The following is an 11,301-nucleotide window of genomic DNA, read 5'->3' as shown; positions in this document are numbered from 1 at the left end:
AAAACCAGAAATAATCTCATGAAGAGAGAGTGACCTGGGGAATGCAAAATGATCATTGTGTTTTGATGTCAATGATCCAGAACCACATTGTAAGCTTCAGTTCTTTTTCAAGTGGCTTGGCTATGTCTGGCAACTCTTGGAGCAGGGGTAGATTTGCTTTTTGGATTTCTCTGTGCATAAAACTCTCAGTTATCTTACTTCCCACCCCTGCTTGTTGGATAGCAAACCTAACCTCATGGTTTTTTTCTGGGAGGGCTTGACCCTGTGAGACAAACCCTCCTCCATCTCCAGCCCCATCCTAGCAAACTCAGCGGCACATCTCATTTGTCCATGCTCTCCAATCTCAACCATGTTGATAGTTGCCATTGAGAAGAGGGATTAAGGTTTTGGCTTAGAGTCCTGGGTTCTAGTCCTTATTGCCTTGGACAGGTCATTTGACCTCCGAGTCTCAATTCTAATCTTCAAAATGGGAAAATAGCAGTACTTCTGTCATAGGGTTGGGTAGAATTAAATGACACAATGTATGTAGCATGTAAAGTGCTTGGCATATAGTAGGTGCTTGATACATGATGGCAATTATTGCTGGATGAGGAGTCAGAGATGCTTTTTTTTTTTTTTTCAGTTTCCATTATACCTCAAACTAGTTTTGTGATCTTAAACAAGGAATTGAAACATTCTGAGTCTCAGTTTTCTGATCTGTAGTCTGGAGGCAAAAATAGCATTTTTCAGGCCAGGCATGGTGGCTCACACCTGTAATCTCAGCACTTTGGGAGGGTGAGGCAGGCAGATCGCTAGAGCCCAGGAGTTCGAGACCAGTCTGGGTAACATAGCAAAACCCTACCTCTACAAAAAATACAAAAATTAGCCGGGTGTGGTGGCACACGCCTGTAGTCCCAGCTACTTGTGGGGGTGAGGTGGGAGAATCACTTGAGCCGGGGCTGTTGAGGGTGCAGTGAGCCGAGATTGTGCCACTGCACTCCAGACTGGGTGACGGGAGTGTGACCTTGTCTCAAAAAAAAAAAACAAAAAATAAACAAGCATTTCCCTGCATACCTCACAAGGTTCTTATGATAATTTATTAAAAGATTAATAGCAGCAGCAGCAGCAGAAGCAGCAGCAAGATCTCATTTCAGTTTCAGATTCTGAGAAGCTGCTTTTGGTTTCTATGGTTGGCTACCTTGAGGTCCCAGGCAAGGCCCAGAGGAGAGTTACTTTAAAAGCCCCCAAATCACTTAAAAGCCCTCAAGCAATTTGGGCATGGCCACAACCTGTATTTCCCCATTCAGAAGCAACAAGGTCTCCCAAAACAGGTGTAGTTGGAAAAATTCTTGACAAAATTCCTCCAAACCAGAAATTCTCAAAACCAGACATGTTGGTGCATCAAAATCAGTTCCCAGCAATGAATCAAAGCCTTAGAATCTCAGGCACAGAAGCCAGACGGGAGCTCAAATCTTCAGGCAGAATATCTACGGCCTTAGGTTGCAATATCTGCTTTGAGTAGTGTTTACCAAATATCTCTATGGGTTGCACTAAAAATTCCATATGGTATATGTGTGGGAGAATTACATGGGAAGGATAAGTGTGGGATGCAGGGTAGTGGTTGTGAGGGAGGTTGTGGGGAGGAGAAGAAAGAAATGCGGTTGGGAGAGGCACACACTGGACTTCAGTGGTATTGACAATTACTATTTTTAAAAAAGCTGAGTGGCAGGTATATGGTTATTTTTATGATCCTGTATAATTACATATGTGTATAGACATATATTTCATATGTGTGAAGCATTTAATAATAAAAAGGAGAGAAAAGCAGAAAGAAGGCCCCAAATCCAGAAAAGATCCCACCTCGCTGCCTTCTATTTGTCAAAGTGTAGATCAGTGGGCATAGGGCCACCTGGGAACACTGTTTCTGCTTTGGTCTAGGACATAATCTAGGCCTCGAAAACAGTCTGCTCGATCATTTAACATTGCTCTATTTCAAGTAAAATGTCCTTGTATGATTTATTCTCCATGACACCAATTTGCTACAAGGATATTTGGAGTTAACGTCTCTGGTTTGGTCCTGCCTGCCAAACACATTCCCTAAGTGACTGTCTTTCATGGTCAGATAAGAGGTTTCTGGAAGTGCTAGTACTATCTTCTCTTAGCTAAAGAGAGAATCGGGGTCTTTTCTCTCAAGATATAAACAAGAGAAGCATCAGTGGCGGCAGCTGCTGGTCCGGCACTGCCCCGTGCCAGCTCGCTAAGCACTTGGTCCCAGCTGGAGAGACTTGATAGGACTTTGCCGTTCTGCCTGCCACAGCTGTTCACTTCTCAGGAAGGGAGTCCAGAAGCTATGTGGCTGCCTGTGTGGTCAGACGTGGGTGAGAAGATGAGGATGGATGCTTGCTCCTCTCATGGAAACAGATAACTTCCGTACCTGCCAAACCAATGGCAGAGGAGCTGGGAAGCTCACAGGCATTGCTGAGGCCTTTGAAGATGTTAGCTGAGAAAGGCAGACCAGCCAGCATGGAGCTGCCCTCCCTCCCACTCAGTGCCTTTCCTAGGCCAAGGACCAGGTGAAGGTGATTGTCAAGGGCTGGACAGTGGTCAGGAGCGGGCTGGGACGAGTGCTGGGCTTGTTAGCAGAGCTCTTAGCTTTTGAGTGACCTCTCTGGGTCCTACACTGTACTCCAGGGTCACAGTTAAGATATTTAGCAACCAGGATGGCATAGGCACCGGCCAATTGGAATGGAGAAAGGCTTTATTGCTGGAGGTCTTAGCTGCACCTGGCCTGAGCTTTTAGATGCTGGATGGTAGAGCGATGGGGAGGACCTGAGGGAAGGACTGGGGTGTGGGTGCGGGCAGGCCTTGGGGAGCTCAGAGCATCCACTGTTCACCTATCAGTACAAACCTCTTTCAACATTCTACCAACCAGTGTTGCCACACTCCTGCTGGATGTCAGGGCTGAATGTTGGCTCTGCCATGCCATATGAGAAAGGTGGATTGGAGCCTCACACTTTATGTGAATCAGAATCACTTGGGGATATTGTTAAAAACACAGACACCCAGAACCCACCTTCAAACTACTGTGTGAGACTCTCTAGGGCCCAGGCCAGGCTTACTACACTCCTAAGTCCTGAGTGTCCTGGATCAGCTGATCCCTAAGTATTCAGCTGCGACTTTCTAGGGGGTTATGAGGACTTGAGAGATGGGGTCCTGCACAGTCTCTGGAGGGAATGTGCCTAATTCAGGGGTAGGTCACGTGGGTGAGTGAAGCAGGCTGCTGTGGCGCAGTATGTTGAAGAATGAATGTTCATTTATTTGAAGCCGCCTTGACCCTGATCCAGCTGCCTGGGTTGCTGCTGCCGGGGAAGGCAGGCCTGGTGTGGACGGACCCCCTGACTTTTCAAGACACACTGGAGGTCACTGAGCCATGTTTTGAGTCAGTCCTGCATCTCATCAAGACACAGGTAGGGGTGCTGCTTTAAACTCTTCCTGCTCTGAAAGCCCTGTCTGTGGGATGGATGAAGGGTAGAGGAGGTGAGGCGGGTTCCACACACAAAGGGAAGGAGACAAGTCCTAAGTAAGGATCTTGATGCTGCTCAATGGGACCATTTCCTCAGGTGTGGTCCTCAGAGTATGTCCCCAGCTGGGCATGATCCGCCTTCTCCACTCAGAAGTCTCCCGTTTTCCCCCAATCAAATCCTACTCTTAGCACTTTTCATAGCACCAAGATGCCAGAGTCTGACCACAGGGCAAAGGGACACTCTTCCTAGGGACTGTCTGAACCTTAGTTGAGGGGTGATGCTCTCACAGGATGGAATTTTCACCTTCAGACTTGAGGGGCTGAGGTTCTACCTGGGATCTCTGGAATGTTCCACAAGGGAATAAATTCCTCTAAGTATTAAGTGAATTTGGGTCCATTGCTACATTTAAACCCAAATGCTGAAGATCTTTTCCTGCTTGGAATACCCTTTTTCCCACCACTTTGTGTATCTGACTCTCTCTTTTCCTTCAGGACTCAGCTTAGACTGTGTTCTGACTTCCAAGACTAGTCTGTGTCAGTCTCCTTTTAGCACCACAGTCCTGGGCAGACCCTTCTGTTAGAATTTCTTCACTGGAAATTTCAACAGCCTGCTTGCTTAAAAACATCCCAGTCTAAAATTTGTTAGGTGTTCATGATGCCGGCACTGTTTAAGTCACTTTGTATCATTATCTCAGATAATCCTCATAATAGCCCATTGAGGTTGGCACTACACTGTATTATTCCTATGTAAGAAAACGAGGCTCTGAGAGATGAAGTAACCGGCCTGACATCCCATGGCCAGAAAGCGGTAAATGAAGACCTGAACTGTGTTTGTGCGCAGCCGAGCGTTCTAGGCTCTTTCGCATTTGCAGCCAAAAATGCACTCTGCTGCCTCCTGGCAGTCCAGAGTCAGCATCCTGAAGTCAAGGATGGGTTTTTGGTTCATGGAGCAAGTCCCAAGTTGGGCTCTGAAGTCAGACAGTTTGAGACTGTGTCCTTGCTCTGCCATCATCTGTGGTTAACTTTCAAGCTTCAGTTTCCTTGGCTCTGAAATGGGGACAATCTACCTGCCTTATAGGGATATGGTGGAAATTACATGAGGGGATGTGTTTATCATCTTCCTTGCTGTGTCTAGCACACAGTAAATATTAAAAACATGTTGGGGCTGGGTGTGGTGGCTCATGCCTGTAATCCCAGCACTTGGGATGCCAAGGCATGAGGAGGCCAAGCCGAGGAGTTTGAGGCTAGCCTGGGCAACACAGTGACACTTCATCTCTACAAAAAATAAAACAATAAATTTACAAAGCATGTTGGTGGAATGAATGAGTTAAAGCTGCCAGTGAAGCCAACTTTTACTTGGAAAAAACATCCTTTGTCCCTTTCAAACCCTCTTAAAACTCCACAAAGATGGGATTTTCTTTGGGAGAGGGTGAGTTTGATGCTGCACATGGGTGAAGAGACTGGAGGGAGTGGAGGTGGCAAGTCTTGGAGTTGTTTGCATCTCTCAGAGAGGTTATCCCATAGAGATAATAAATAGATGGTGGGAGAAGAATATTTCATTTCATTTGGAAGGCATGGACATCTCCATTCCATCTAAGCACCCTGCTTGTCAGCCACAAAACTTAAAAATTAACTGGATACATTGCTACTGAGGGATAGACTAAATATTTGGTCGGCCAGTCATGCCATATCTATGCCACTCTGAGTGTAGAGTAGACTGCTAAACATTGCTAAACTCATTGAGAGTGCTTTTTGGGTAAAGATGAGGTATAGGTACTTATATTTTGACAAATCACATAATGCCTCCCTGTCCTTGTGACTTTATCTCATTTCTCCATCTGGATTATTATATTTAGTTCAATGAGACATGGATTTGGGCATGTTGATTTTGTGGACCTAATGGGTCAATATCTCATGTTTGTTTGGGTCCACAAATCAGATATTGACCCAAAGTTTGTGAGATATGGACCCAAACGTGATTGAGATAGCTAGAACAACGTGCTGTCATGTTGGCTCTACCAGCCCCAAAGGTCTGACACAATGGCAGTATTTTATGGGAGGAGTATGGTTTTGTTTTGTTTTATTAAGGTCTGGAAAAAGTCTGTGGACAATTCTGTTTGCCGAGTGTGTGAGTGGGTGTGTAAAAGATACATGTTTTGAATCCCAGGACCTTCAATAACTATCTAGGGGAAAGGTCTAATTAGACATGCCCCTTCCTCCCTCCCTGCATCTTTTTCTTTCTTTCTTCTTTCTTTCTTTCTTTCTTTCTTTCTTTCTTTCTTTCTTTCTTTCTTTCTTTCTTTCTTTCTTTCTCTCTCTCTCTCTCTCTCTCTCTCTCTTTCTTTCTTTCTTTCTTTCTTTCTTTCTTTCTTTCTTTCTTTCTTTCTCTCTCTCTCTCCTCTCTCCCTCTCTCTGTCCTCTCCCTCTCTCTCTCTCTCTCTCTCTCCCTCCCCCTTCCTTCCTTCCCTCCTTCCTTTCTTTTTCTTTCTTTCTATGGCACCCAGCCTTAGTAGCAAATGTTATTTCTGCATTAAACTGCCTACATTGATGGGCATGCAATAAATGTTAAATCACAACAATTAAGTTTAATGAGAATTAATGTGTTGTCTCACAGCATTGCCTCGGCTTCCTGGGATGCCTCCTCTACCCTGATTACAAGGCTCTCCCTGGCTGGTCCTGCTCACGTCAGTTCCATCTTAGCGGGGTCATCTAATTTTGCCCCATTCTTCACCGCAGGCTCTGTCCTTCTTTTCTCACCCTGTCAGGGAATGTAAGGTTGCCCCACCCCTTGTCTCCTTTAGCCTCTTCCTGTGCTTTCCCTCAATCCTCTTTCACTCTTACTCTTATGCCTACTTTCTTTCCTCCATATTTTCTTTAACCCCTCCTCTTTCTCCTTCTCCTCTCCCCCGTTTTCTCCTCCAGCCTTCTTTGTCCTATCCTTTTTATAGCAGCTTTCCCCTAGGAAGCACTCCCACCCCAGCCTCGGGCTGCCATGTTCGCACTGGTGTTGTTGCCTTGTGAGTGAAATAGCTCATCTGCCCCAAGTGAGAAGAAAGCAGGGAAAGTCAGGAATATTGCAATGCAAACAATATATATCCAAATGTAGATCCTAACCCCAACCCCATATAAGGTTGTTTTTTTAGCATGTTGTGCTTTCCTTTTTTTCTTTCTTTTTTCTTTTTTTAGGCAGAATCTCTCTCTGTCGCCCAGGCTGGAGTGCAGTGGTGCAATCTCGGTTCACTGTAGTCTCTGCCTCCCGGGTTCAAGCTATTTTCATGCCTCGGCCTCAAGAGTAGCTAGGATTACAGGCGTGCGCCACCATGCCTGGCTAATTTTTGTATTTTTAGTAGAGATGGGGTTTCATCATGTTGGCCAGGCTGGTCTCAAACTCCTGACCTCAAGTGATCTGCCCACCTCGGCCTACCAAAGTGCCAGGATTATAGGCATGAGCCACCGCACCTGGCCCACGTTGTGCTTTCTTGAAGTCAGACTATATATCTAAACCCTAACCCCATATAAGATTGTTTGTAAGCACGCTGTGTTTTCTTGAAGTCAGACTGTAGAGCCAGGATGAATTAATTGTCCATAATGCCATACATGGCCCTATCCACAGCCACATGCTTTCTGCTTATCTATTGCATAGGATTATATGTGGGAAAATGGATCGAGAAGCTTAAAGTATGATAATCCTTTGATATTTGGTACTCAGTGATCTCTCTGACCTTCTTAAGTGGAGCATACTCAGGAAGCTGACTCCTTCTAGTTTTATTGGGTTCTCAGAATGTTCAAAGTATCCACCTCACACCCCGTGCAGAAATCCTCCCTTTGCAGCCAGGATTATGACTTTACAGAGGGAAAAAGATATGGCAGCTACTAGTGGCCAGTGTACAGGCCCCAGAAGTTGGCAGAAGTTGTTCTAATGCTTGTTGAGGATATTGTAAGGTCAAAGAAGCAACGCCAACAATCCCACCATTGTCACACCCCTGCCGCAGCCCCCTTTAGGACACCATAGAAATTCTACACAGTAACACGGGGATGACAAGAGGCCACATACTCCATGCTGGGGCATAAAGTGGGCACGACAATTTTTCACTCCTTGGTCTGAGTAAGCAAGCTTTGTGGCATCAAATCATTGTGTTTGTATGTTTGGAAGGCCATGCCATCCATCCTCCCACCCAGGGCAGGAATTTCTGCTCCCACTTTTGCTTCCCTGGAGGTGAAATAGGAAGAACAAGGACCCATGCTCAAGTCCCCAAAGAATGGCAGGATGCCCTCAGTGCAGGCAGACTGTATTTAAATGCAATTCACCTCTTTGGGGTCTAGGAAAAGCCACCCGTAGGTTCATTTGCTGGGAAACACGGTCTGCGTGCCTGAGGCAGTGGACACCAGGGTTGTGGCCTTGCCAAGAGCTGACTTTCTCCGGAGGTCTGTCTGCTGTCCGGAGTGGCAGCCGCTTCGGTGGGCAAATAGGACGGTCATCTCTGGGCCCAAGGACGCTGCTTCAGGCTGGGACGCCTTGAGGGTGGCTGGCTGTTCAGGCTTTCCGGAGGTGGGATGGGAGGTGTAATGTTTGGTGGGAGGAGGGCTGTAATTCTGAAATCTCACGGTTTTGACTTGCTGCAAGAGAAAGGAGAGGAAATGGACACAGGTGTGGTGGGAGATGTCTATTTCCCCATGCTTGTCCCCACTTGAAATGCCTCATTTATGTGTTCATTCTGCAAATATCTGTGGCTACCATGAGTGTCAAGTGCTAAGATGGGGGAAGTACAAGATGCTGAGAATGCAGAGGAGCATCTAACTTCAGCTGGAAGTGGAGAAGCCAGGGAAGTCTTCCCAGAGGCTTTAAATTGAGAACCACAAAAGGATTAGGACTTATCTGGGAGAAATAGGGTAGGCCACTGCCTATAAAAACAGCCTGAGGCAAGAGGGTATGATCCCTTCTGGAAGATTAAAGAAATTTACCTTGCCTCTCTCCTCTCTACGTACTATTAAGGCCAATCTCAAGGCTTTCCTTTTCTTTGAGGCCTCTCTCCTGATGACTCCATTTAGAGATTTCCATAATGGCCTTATAAATCCTTAGAGCACAGTTTGCAAACTGGACACCTGCTGGCTGAATTTAGCCTGCAGAATGTTTGAGGGTTTGATCGACTCGCCAACACATAAAAATTGGGAGATTGCATATAAAAATCAGAATTTCATATGTCTCTTAAAAAAAAAATCAAAGCTCTGACGCACTGGGCCTATGGCTCATTCTGACAACAGCTGGCTGGACCTGAGAAGCAGTGCCCCCTTTATATGAGATGCAAGGTCTCCAGTTTATGCCAGTTCCCCCTCTTCCTCTTTCCTTTCACATCTCCTAGCCTGTTATATATCTGCCAGGCACCTATAGGTACAGTATTTGCTTTAGCCAGTCTCTATCTCAGGGCCTAATAAAGTGTTCTGTGGTACTGCTCAGGAATGATGTCTTTCTTCCATGTAATGCAACCCTAGTATCCCCCACTAAGATCTGAGTTTTTTCATACGTTCTGATCCTCATAATATCTAGCCAAGGTCTGGGCATTTATGAAATGCTTATAGTTGTATCTAAAAGCTTGGAGTAATGGGCAACTAGGGCCTAGAAAACTCTGAATTATTTCTATAATTCAGAATAAGAACTCCCAGCCTTTATATTTGTCAGTGCTTTTTCCAATACCTTTCCCTATGAGCTTATAGCTTAGCAGTAAGAGCATGAGTTTTGCATCAGATCTGGATTCTACTCCACACATATGTGTCAACTGTGCGGTCTTGGGTAATGCTCTTTAACTCCCTGAGCTGCCATTTCCTAATTTTAAAAATGAGGATGAAACTAATGCCTATTTGAGAGGGTTGTTGTCAGGATTAAATAGATGGGACACATGAAGTACTCAGCACAGTGCCTGCCAGCTTGTTAGTATTCGATAACTGATTAACCAATGGGGGAATCGCATCCTCTTTCCGTTCTGAGGGGAATGGACAATGATGGTGGAATGATGCTGATGGCGGTGGTGATGGAGGTGGTGATGGCGATGATGTGATGATGGTGATGTTCATAAATTAAGACAGCAATAAGCATCACCTAACTTTCTTACTGTCTTTTCTTCCCACTATTCCTCCTGCTTCAAGGATATTATTGAGAACATAAGCCTTTTACAAAAACTCTCATGTCTTCTAGTGGGAAATATCCTGGACTAGAAGTTAACAGATCTGACGTCTGCCACAGAGGTCACAATAAGGTAGTTGGAGTCATTATCATTCAGTGTGACCTCGATGTCACTTTCATTATCCTGTGCCTCAGTTGCCCCTTTTATACAATGCGTAATTATGTGTCAAACCCTATGTAAGCACTTCACATATCTCGTTTAATCTCCACTCCATTACTGTGTGGACATTACTCTTTCTACCTCCATTTTACAGATTATGCAAACTAAGTGACTCAGAAGGGTGAAGTATTTTGACCAAAGTCACCCAGCTAGCAAGCAGCAGAGCTGGAATTCAAAGCAAGATTCATCTAATGCCAAAGTCATGCTTTTTTTTCAAGACACTTTTGGGCCTCAAAAGATGTATAAAATATTCAGGAAACATAAAGGCGAATCAGTAACACATGTAGGGAGGGCGTGGGTGATGTGGGGATGTTGGCCATGGCTCAGTGGGGAGTTGGGGAGGAGGAGTGTTATGTGTGAGGATTCTTTCGAGGCTGCAATTTTGGTTCCTTGTTCACAAACACTAAAATCTCCGAGCTGAGACACTATGCATAGTACGGGATCGAAAGAGTTGGGCCCCCAATGTCACTCTGATCCTACCTTTTCGATGCCATTTCTTGAGTTTTCTGGTTTCACCAGGATGGATGGTGGGGCAGACGCGGGCGGTTTTGGCAGAGGCTCACTCTTGATGGGGATTTCTTTTCCTTCCATGATGAGGGAGCTGGCCGCGGAGTGGATCCGGGCCTCGCTGCCCCTGCTGATGCACGTGAGGGCGGGCTCCCCCGTGAGGGCAGGCTTGGACCCCATCTCCACCACCATGGCTGAGGGGGAGGAGGGGACCCCCTGTGGCTGGTAGAATTGGAACTGCTGAGGCCGAACGACCATGGTGGGGCTGCGTCTGAGGGAGCCTACCACGAGAGTGGGGATCCCGGACTGGAGGGGTCTCTGCAGGGATCCATCTGGGGAATTATAGGACAGAGAGATCAGCAGCAGGGGCGGCTGGCAGTAGGTTGGGTGGGGCTGGGTAAGCAGTGCTTCCTGATATCCCAGAATAGATAAGCGCTTTCCTAATCTGACTGCACTCACATTCTCTCCGGGTCTTTCAAAGGTGACCTTATTCTTTTTTTAGTGCTGTTTGCTGATGCTGGCAGCAAATATCTCTCTGGCTGAATGGTGTGTGTGAGTGTGTATGTGTGTGTGTGTGTGTAGGGGGGCTGTCAGAAGGTATATTGCTTCCATTTGCCTTGTGACACACACACACACACACACACACACACACACACGTGAAGCAGACACAGAGGCAGTCAGACCAAATAGGAAACACATGACAGAATCAGAGATAGGAAATAGAAGACACTGAGAAACACAAAGGAGAGGCAACCGAGAAGAATGAGAGAGAGGAAAAGGAGAAAGAGAGGAGGAGAGAGGAAAACTCTGCCCAGCGACTTGCTGTGAAAATCTTGACAGAAGCTTTAGACATGTGGCAGGTGGGGGTTGCTTTTTGTCGGGGGCTGCAGGGAGAAAGGGTGAGTGGAAATCACTGTGAGTGCTAGGCAAGCACAACAGCAGACAAAGGCAAAT

At 46.1% G+C, this 11,301-nt stretch overlaps 1 protein-coding gene across 6 annotated transcripts in view; it reads right to left on the bottom strand.

The window, feature by feature from the left end:
* Positions 1-7,759: 7,759 nt before the first annotated feature.
* The window catches only part of SH3RF2 (SH3 domain containing ring finger 2), a 127,199-nt gene continuing 123,657 nt past the window's right edge, over positions 7,760-11,301 (bottom strand). For all 6 annotated transcript variants that reach the window (XM_004042754.5, XM_063706847.1, XM_055387298.2 and 3 more), the window contains 2 exons: positions 10,321-10,679; positions 7,760-8,119 (listed from right to left, as the gene is read on the bottom strand). In XM_004042754.5, the coding sequence (XP_004042802.3) occupies positions 7,844-8,119; positions 10,321-10,679 (635 nt within the window). In that variant the 3' untranslated portion in view covers positions 7,760-7,843. The remainder of the gene's footprint in view (positions 8,120-10,320; positions 10,680-11,301) is intronic.

The sequence above is a fragment of the Gorilla gorilla genome, chromosome 4 (genome assembly GCF_029281585.2).
Source record: "Gorilla gorilla gorilla isolate KB3781 chromosome 4, NHGRI_mGorGor1-v2.1_pri, whole genome shotgun sequence".
Classification (NCBI taxonomy): domain Eukaryota; kingdom Metazoa; phylum Chordata; class Mammalia; order Primates; family Hominidae; genus Gorilla; species Gorilla gorilla.
Note: the sequence above shows the minus strand (reverse complement) of the source record. Positions and strands in the feature narration are given on the sequence as shown.